The sequence below is a fragment of the Rhinichthys klamathensis genome, unplaced genomic scaffold (genome assembly GCF_029890125.1).
Source record: "Rhinichthys klamathensis goyatoka isolate OS25496 unplaced genomic scaffold, OSU_Roscu_1.1 h1tg000561l_1, whole genome shotgun sequence".
Taxonomy (NCBI): Eukaryota; Metazoa; Chordata; class Actinopteri; order Cypriniformes; family Leuciscidae; genus Rhinichthys; species Rhinichthys klamathensis.
The window spans coordinates 773435-783296 of record NW_026607027.1 but is presented as its reverse complement, the minus strand read 5'-3'; the positions used below and the strand labels follow the sequence as shown (position 1 = coordinate 783296).

At 38.1% G+C, this 9862-nt stretch overlaps 1 protein-coding gene across 2 annotated transcripts; it reads right to left on the bottom strand.

Moving 5' to 3' along the window:
* Positions 1-9862, bottom strand: pgr (progesterone receptor). 2 transcript variants are annotated; one of them, XM_056239380.1, is made up of 9 exons: positions 9599-9862; positions 8437-9363; positions 6604-6713; positions 5639-5755; positions 4110-4415; positions 3785-3929; positions 2517-2647; positions 1978-2135; positions 1-527 (listed from the first exon to the last, which is right to left on the bottom strand). In XM_056239380.1, the coding sequence occupies exons 2-9, from the start codon at positions 9231-9233 to the stop codon at positions 372-374; spliced, it is 1920 nt and encodes a 639-aa protein (XP_056095355.1). In that variant the 5' UTR covers positions 9234-9363; positions 9599-9862; the 3' UTR covers positions 1-371. The 2 variants fall into 2 exon arrangements, with proteins under 2 accessions (XP_056095355.1, XP_056095356.1); XM_056239381.1 differs by lacking the exons at positions 1-527; positions 1978-2135 and adding an exon at positions 2167-2454.

Here is a 9862-nt window from a genome sequence, read left to right as displayed (position 1 = left end):
GCACTAACAGAGCAATCACACCAGAGTTAATTTTAATCAAACCAAACCTGCCAAATGCAAACACAGTCTGTCTTAAGTTATCACAAAAATGCTCAAAGATTGCCATGTTTTGTAGAATTCGATAGCAGGGTTTAATGAAATAGCAGATTATATTCTCTCTTTATGATTGGACTGTGAATTATTATTATTAGTTTTACTCCTATTGAAAAATTGTGTATTTTCAACTAACACATCAGGTCAGAACTTGTGACTATTAAAAGGGGAGGAATTGTGTATGGAAAGATGCGTGTCTACATTAACTAGATGTGGCGCACGTACACCAGAGACACGATGAGTCCCAGACCCAAGCATACTGTCTGGATCACATGGCTTCACTTGTTGTGAAACAGGAGGGGTCTGACCATCCCCGCAAGCACTTTCGGCAGCTGTGACGCAATGACCTCTGACATCATCTCCGGAAACTCCACCTTCATGGCGTCCGCCTGGATGTATGTGCTCAGACAGTAGAGATTGACCTTCTTTACAATCTACACAAAGATAAAGTCAACGTCACTCTTCAAGCTCTCCTATCGTGTTTTACACATTCTGATATACGTATAACAAGTGATGGCGTGAATAAAGCTGTTATGCGACCTATTTCATATCGTGTTTTACACATTTGTGCGATGAAATATTCATTTGATGTATTTTACACTGACTTCACACAGCTTATCACTGTGTGTTCTGAAAAAACATGGCCTTTAAATTATGAAAACATGATTGAAACTGCTCTGAAAAATCTGTTGTACACAATCTATTACATTCCTTCTGTCGTCTGATTGATAGATTATCATTTTTTAGCAAGTAAAAAGCCTTTTAATATCATTCTAAAAATGTCCCCCTTCAGATCTTGGTACATCTGCCTTTTTGCTGTGGTTTTTAAAAAGTAAACATAAGAATTGCTGGTAAAATGTTGGTAAAATTTCATGATGAACACTTACTAGACTGAAGAAACTTGGTTTTACTTGATTATCCATACATAATTTCTTAAAAAAATGTTAAAATCAGGCATCTCTCAATCGTCATTGTACAAATCTTTGATCATAAATTAAGCATTTAAATATCAACTTACTATTATTATTACTGTCTATTATTCTGAGATAAAGAGGGGAAAAATTTATTTATGTGCAATTTACATCAGTACAAGGTATCAGATCTTACTTTTTGGCCATGTAAATTTCAGCAACTCCACCAAATTGCATTTGTGCCTCTGAATAAAACTTCAAAAATGATTTTGTTTTGTTTTTATATTCTCCTAATACACTATGTGAGCCATAAAAGCCTGATGTATAAAATATGTGCAACAAAAAAAAACATGTTTTTGTCTAAAGGTTCAATAAACGGTAGCATAGAAAAAAGATTTTGTAGACTATTTTTTCATGTCAGGCTTTAAAGGGATATGTTTCTGAGAACAGGAAAATAGGATTTTGTGAGATGACTCAGCAGCTACCTATGGAAGCTTGTTTCCACCACTGAATAAAAAATATATAAAGGTTATTAAAGACTTTTTATCTTGCAATTTTGACTTTATTTTTCTCTCAGAATTGCGTGATAACTCGCAATTCCAACGCTATCTCACAACCAATTTGTACAATTTGTCCAAACCCCAGTGATGGGTAGGGTAAGGGGCGGGGTCAGGGGTAGGTCATTCGTATTGGGCAACTCGTAAAATATGTACGATTTAGCAAAAATTCAAGTGAGGTCGTATGAATTCGTACGAATTATCCGCCATCATAAAATACGTAAGAAATGATCGGGTTGGCAATTCTGACTTTTTTTTCTCAGAATTGCGAGTTATAAAGTCAGTGGCAGAAACAAGCTTCCATGTCTACCTTTTCAAATGATTATTTATGTATTTATTCATTTTTAAATCCTGAAACTGTCAAGCATTTCTGAGAATGACCCATGTATATTTAGCCTATAGCTCCTGCTGTGTACCTCGTGCATGCCGTCCATGAGTTTGGTCAGGTGGTAGAATCTCTGTGAGCTGGCCACCACTCCTTTCTCCTTCAGCTGGATGGCTTTCGTCAACTCACAGATGTAGTTCTGTCTCATTTCATCAAACTGCGTCTGACTCTTCAGGCCCTCCAGAGGAACTGCCACAAACACATCAATGTTGAAACATCACCAGTAGCATATACACACAATCTGCCAAGGGTCATGTTATAATTGACTAGTTTCACAGTGTTCTATCAATATAGTCATGTTGTAGTCAGCACAATTGTAAGGCTTCTTTGGCATTAATGTTGATCTAATTTGAAAAATGTTAGCTTGGAATTGGAACTTAGTTTGGATTTTCAAGGTCTCGCAGTCTGCCAAACACGTATCTCTTGTCTATCCCTGCGTACTGGCATGAAGCCATTGGTTTAAAATGGTCCAGATTGTTAATATTCCATTCTGGAAGACCGATCTGACCTGTACAGGGTCAGACAGTGAGAGTTTTATGTGTCATAGAGAAAACCCAGAGGATTTATCACCAGTGTTGAGGAGTATCAAAGCCTTCATGCACAGAAACTCTTCCCTGGACACTTGCAAGTTGGCGAATTCCTGTGGAACAAACTGCATCCCCAAGCACAAGTCGTAGATCGGAGACCTCCTCAGTTGATCACTAAAATATAAAGAGCTTGACTGAGTATATATGCATATATCAATGTCTGTCAGTACCTGTTTATTGAATGTAGCTATTAAGATCTACGCTCACCTAAAGGATTATTAGGAACACCTGTTCAATTTCTCATTAATGCAATTATCTAATCAACCAATCACATGGCAGTTGCTTCAATGCATTTAGGGTTGTGGTCCTGGTCAAGACAATCCCCTGATCTCCAAACTGAATGTCAGAATGGGAAAGAAGATGCTATCCTATTAATATGGGTCAACATTTCTAAAGAATGCTTTCAGCACCTTGTTGAATCAATGCCACGTAGAATTAAGGCAGTTCTGAAGGCGAAAGGGGGTCAAACAGTATTAGTATGGTGTTCCTAATAATCCTTTAGGTGAGTGTACATGGCAGGCCACAATTAGTGTATGAAATAGTTCTCTCTCTTTTTTATCAGTGAAAAAAGGTACAATACCATCAGAAAATGGTGTGTGTTGTTATATGTAAAGTTAGGTAATAAAGCCCCTGATATACTAGAAATGAAGTTCTTTATTGTTCTTGCTTCAAGGCTTCAAGTTTGAAATACCTGAGCAGTGGTATAATTTTAGCAAACATCATATATATATATATATATATATATATATATATAGAAATGTATACATACACTGTCCGCTATCCTCTTAATTAAACAACAAAATGGCAGCGGTGAAAAAAACAGTTAAGGAAGCATTTTAGCGATGTGGAGCTCAGTGGTTCGGCACTCCAGTCACGTCACGTTTATTTATATAGATTTACAGTATTAAACATGAAAAAACAGTCACGCTGTCACTTTCAATTACAATTACGACTTCAGCTTAAACTATAAAGCAGCTCTTCAGTGTATTCATGTTTTGTCATCTGACCTTGACGGACTGAACAGAAGAAATGAACCGGAGAATATTTCTACATCTAAGAAGGCGGAGCCTTATAGAGACACACCTACCTATTACGTAATCGCTAAGGACCAATGCTCAACCTGTTTTGAACTCTTGAATGAACATTGTTTTGGCCTGATTTTGTTCGAAATGACGTCACTCCAGTTCATTCTTCAATTTTGCTTAAAGTGTATCAGGGCCTTTTGAATTAATTGATTTTACTGTTACTTACTGGCTCAAGACCAGATCGGGTGCAAAGTACAGGTAATCAGTTGTGACATTCTGGAAACTTCTCCAACCCAGGGAGAACAACATTAAACCCATCCAGGAATACTGGATTAGCGTCATCTGGTCGTTGATGTGCAAATTGCGAAAACCTGTTGAAAACACAGATGACCAAGAAAAATCTTTAGTAAAGCCTTAGAACTCACAGCATGGTACGATTATGAAGAGCTCCATTGTCTGTGCTTTGGTTTGATCTCAAAGTCATTCAGATGGTGATGAACCATGAACGCTAGTCTCTAAAATGCTTGTTAGGCTGATTGTAAAGGTGTTACCCGGAAGAGACTTGGACCATCTGACGATCCAGAGCAGCTGCCTCTCACAGAGCCTGTTGAGACTGTTGAGGAGAAGGTGGGGAAGCTCTGGTTGCGAGCTGTCGTAGCCAGAGTAGACCACCTGTGGCTCAATGCTCTCCAGGATGCTGATTATCTGCGGGGTCAGCTGCAGCTCACGCATGGCTGGCATACAGGGCAGGGAGGACACCGTTTGACCGTCAGCCATCAGGGAGAACGGACCCTGGAACCTCAACAATGGACTCATCCCCATGAGCTTCAGATTCGCAAACCGCTTCATCTTACGGCCTGAAACACGCAAATGCAGGCTTATCTTGATCATCTCGTCCATCTTATTGAACTTCCATATGCTACTGAACATTATAATATTAATTACTTTAGGGTGGAAGCTTAAGGATCTTTATGATGCTCATAATTTCAATTTAGTTCTCTTCAAATTAAGGAAAAGTATACCCAAACGTATCCTTACTCTTCCTCATGTTGGTTAAAACTTTATGTTTATGTTGTTGTCATTATTGTTTTATGTTTTAGTTCAATTTAGCACAATGTCCAGGCTGCTGTTTACGAACAATTAAAGTGAATGAGGACTGGGGCTCAACAAGCATCAACGAAATTTGAGATTTCAGTCTGTTCCTCACAGAAAAATGACACGTAGTGCAAATATCCCGCCTTGTTTGCAGAGGCTATTTACACTAACTCCGTCTACCGTTTTCTGACTAAGCAGACAAAATTACTAAAGAAATCGATGTGATAACAGGATTTGTGGCGTGGAGAGTAAGGTCGGTAGTGTTAGATTTTGACACAACCGACCCGAGTTCGAATCCGCTTTTTCCAAACTCATTCCTCTCTCTTTTTCTAATACCATTTATGTTAAAAGAAATTAAGAAAACATACGAAAAGTGGAAATAAATCGCCTAATGGGTGTTTAATAGTGGGGGGAAAGTGTTTAGTGGGTAAGATTAAGGATAGCATGTAACAACAATTTACACTTAAAATACTTTTTGTTGCTTTTTACAGTGTATTTAGCATATATCGCTATCTATTTGCTATTTTGCACTGCCAAAAAAATTATATGACTTCAGAAGTTTTATACGGAGCCCCTAAAGGGACATGGTGAAGGGAAAAAATATATAAGATGGGGGAAAAAATATTTGTCAATGCTTTTGCGTCCTCTCGCAAATGTTCTGTTCCCCCAAGAAACTTTAGCCCTAGTCCTTATTGACTTTCACTGTACATAAATAAGCAGCTTGCTAAACATCTCTGTTTATGTTTCACTGAAGAAAGAAAGTCATTTAGGGTTTAGAACAACATGAGGGTTAATAAATGAAGAATTAAAAAGAGTTAACAACTATACTTAAGATTGGACTTTGGAAAATATTCAACATTTCAACATATATATAAAACATATAACATTTGAACTGCCCATTAATGTCTATTAAGTCTAAGAAGCTTGACAAATTATATATAGTTAATGTATAAATACAAAGCATAATATAAAGAAACAGTGATACCTCCAAGCATCATCCCTGCCTGATAGCACTTTCTAAGACGACATGCGGGACAATTCTTTCTCCTGATTTTATCAACAATGCAGTCATTTCGTCCCGCACACAGGTAGTTATGGTGACCTAGACAAGAGGGAAAACATAATTAAACTTATGAATGACTGTCAGGTTTTTTTTTTTTTTTAAAGGAAGGCGATTTGGAGAGTACAGCGGAAAAGGCACAGAGCGAATTGGTTTGAAGCAAGGCTGACAGGGCATAGTGACATGGCCATGGTCAGACATAGTGGCTCTTACATATCTGTCCTCAGTGATAAGAATAAAAAGAAAGAACACTGTGAACATTGGTCCAAATGATAATTACCATCTTCTGGGACACTGCCATGGCTGACGCTCTTTGAAACAGGAAATAAAACTCCTGTTTGCAACAACACTTTACAAAGCACTGAAAATATTAAAACCCCCATGTTTACCGTTTATGTCAAGTTCAGCCTTACAGCCAGGGTTAGGTGCTTCTACGTCAGTGTTACTCACCGATAGTTTCCCTCAAATTTTAGGGATAGGTTATGGCTAGGGTCAGGGATTTGCAGACAGGAATGTTGCTCCAGGATCAACAAAATATGTTTTACTTGGCAAAATCACGGTGATCGTGCCTTAAAGTTGCCAAAACTGACATTTAGAACATGTGCACATGTAAAATGTTCAGTCTTGCAATTCAAGACTGAGATTGTCCTGGTCCCGATACGATCTGCTTTCAATTGGCAAGTAGCAAATTGTGCTCATGGCTGTGACATAACTAAAGCCTATTGGCTGGTCCTAGATACTGTATGTCCCGCCCAAACTTCCTGTTTAGAAAGTTTCCTGTTCACGAGATACATCACCACAGGAGAGAAACTGCAGTCTGCAGACTTCATTGGGTCTTCAATATACTCTAGATAATACTATTTTGACTAAATGATTACAATGTTGCTCACCCTCAACAGCTCTCTTGAAAAACACCTTGCAGCTTCCACAGGTAAGAACTCCATAGTGACAACCCGAAGCCTCGTCTCCACATATAACACACACTCTTTGAGATGGAACCCTAAATAGAAGCAAGACACAATGTTATCTTGATGATATAACCCAAACAAATCCTAAATGACAGTGGATTAAAAATGTATTTGGACCAAATAGTATAAAATAATAACCACATTTCCACAAGTGGTCCATATATACTAAGAAGGGCAAGTTCAGTATGTTCTAACCTTTGACCATCTGATTAATGATAATGGTTCGCTCATTCAGTGCTAAACTAGATGTGCTCAGTATTGCTTCTGAAAACAAAAACCAATTTGGTTCGGGGTCACACACAAAGTGGATCCCAAAACCTTAATGTGCTGGTTCTGATATGATGTAAAATGTGCAAGAGGAATGTAGTTTTTAGAAGCAGAATTAAGCTCCCTTGATTTAGATGCCTGATTTGAGGATAACTAAAATATGATTCTATATTTTTTAGCCCAGGCTCATTAGAAAAACGTACCTGTCGCAACATTTTAGCAAAACGCAAAATACGTTGCTTCCTGCACGTTTAGCGACAGTTTCAAATAGAAATGTCCAGTGAGCTAAAAGCGTGTTTAGTTTTTTCGTGAAAAGATGAACGTGAATATAGCAAGGTTTTTTTGGGGGTTTTTTTTTTACCTTGAAGTTTGTAGCCTACTTTTCACCGCAGTTCCAACCCGATCTTGGCAGTTCTGGATTGAAATGTCCGGTGAGTGCCGCTATAAAAACCTTAGTGCTCCATTTTAAAATAACGTACACCTACACTAAACTCTAAACTTACCAGACAGTGTTAACAAAAGCACAAATGTGACATAAAACACAATCGTAACAATGGCATTATAGTTTGTTTTTGAACTCTTGACTTTGAGCTCTTTTATGTGACTCGTCTTTCACGGGATTCGTACCCGAGCTCACCGCATCACAAGTAGGCCTATACAATTCTGTACCAGCTGAACTAGTACCGAGCAAGCTTGGTGTGTCAATAAAACCGAACATATGGAGCTAATTATGCAAACTCCAAAATATGTTCCTTTTCAAATCATACACTATAAAAGGTGTTTTGAGGTCATAACATAATTGTGCAAGGGTGCCGCAAGTTATTAATCCATAAACTGCCCCTGTAATCATAATTGTGTGTGAAAACGATTAAAAGGGCTTGTTTTACTGACTCTATAGTGTTAATTTCTGTTGGAAACGGCAGATATTCATATATTGGTAGTATGTATTTTGCGTTTTGCAAAAATGTTGGCACGTACAGTACAGGTATAGCTACGTTTCTCCAATGAGCCTGTGTTGATATTTTTTAGTGATCCCCGTTCAATTCATAAGAGGAATTCAAAGTAAACTTTTTTATTATTATTATTATTTTTTATTTTTTTTACAAAAACAGATGACTTTTTAAATCTTCTGTCTCCATCTTGTAAACCTTCTTCATAGTCGACTCCATTTGAAAGACTTTGGGGTAAAGTAGAGCACTCTGGGACATGTTGTTCCATCATGTGCCATAAAATTAATAAAGTGAATTTATTAAATATAACGAAATATAAATAAATGGAAATTTCTATAGGTGACATTGCAGAAAAAAAATTATTATTATTACCCCAATTTTTGTGTGTAATTTTTTCTTATCACTTATTGTTTTTTAATTATAAACTTAAAACTACACGCACCATTTCAATTCTGCTTCTTTTAATTCATGCAGTTATGCGTCATGTTGCTTAAACTCAATTCAGAATAGCGCACAGCGTACATGGCGTCGTTCTTACCCTGGGAAAGCAGAGTAGACAGTACGTGAGCGCGGGATGAAGGCATCTGGTGAAGAATATCCAGCGTGCTCTTCATTCACACTAGTGGACTGATACCAGAACGGAGAGTCCGTGGCGGACACCCATTTAGAAAAGTCCGTTTTGGACATCATGGGAGCTGCGCTCGTTCCATCGAAATTCAACACACCCCTGCCTAGAGAAGGCGATACTCTTCTCTGAGGTGGCAAAACCAATGTAGGTTGATTCATGTTCAACTGAAAGTTAGAGGAACTCTCCACAACTACCTGTTGGGCAGCTTGAGATGAGAGCCTCAAAGCTGAAGACTCCTCAATAAACCCACACTGCTGTTTCCTTAGGGTAGAGTCGTAGCAGCTTTCCAAGGCGCTGATGTTTAAGCCGACGTCGAAATCAGTGTTGGGTGGCTCCATAATGAGAGACTGTTCTTTCTCATCTTTGATAAACGCACTACCCAGAACATCTGTCTCCTTGGGCAGAAGCGCTTTTGCGCTCCACTGTCCGGTTTCAACTTTCAGAAATTCATCCATGTGGTCAGTGTACGTTTTGGTACCGAGAGGCAAGTCAAGCAGAGATAGTTGATCCAGAGCCTCACTGCTTGATCCAGCCGCGCTGCTGCGTAAAGAACCCGCGTGTCCTAAATTACGCACGGAGACCCTGCCCTGCCCAAAACTCCCGTCCGTATATTTCTCTATTAAATTACTAACTTCCGTCATCATATCTGTAGAATCAACGAGAGAAGTGTTCTCAGTGTCCATTCTACTGTTAGGTTTGGTTTCCATAATCACAAATCTGGCCGGCGAGATGCGTCCTCTCTGTTTGGTTGGAAGTTGTGATCTGTGGCGTATAACCGTCTCTATGTTTTCCTCCTTGTGGTGAGAGGCTGTACAAAACTGTTCCAGCGACTTATTCCTAAATATAAAAACAACACTCAGTCTGAAATAAATGCTTTATTAATTATAAGGTTTATTTTATGATATCTATAATATTAAATAAATGCTTTTCTTGATTTAGAAATCATACTATATTTAATTAAACTATATTGCCTATATGTTCACTAAATGCCCTTGAACTGTGCTGCCTTTTATTTATTAATCATTTTTGAGAGACAGTCTATATTAAATCGAATCTGAAGTTAATTACTTACCTTACAAGTCAATGACATAAAATTGAATAGTCTCAGGTGAAAGTTTGATGGGCGAAGTCACCGAAATATCATGGTAGGGACCTGGTAGTCATGGATGAGGTAATGAAACAAAGTGCTGTAATATTATCTAACATGCTCCAGATATATGCTCCACAGAATGTGTTCAGCACGAATGGGAAGAAAGACGATGTCCTTCTAATTTATCTACACAGATGTTACACATTGTTGACAAGCAATTTGTTTCCAGACTGAATATGAAAATAT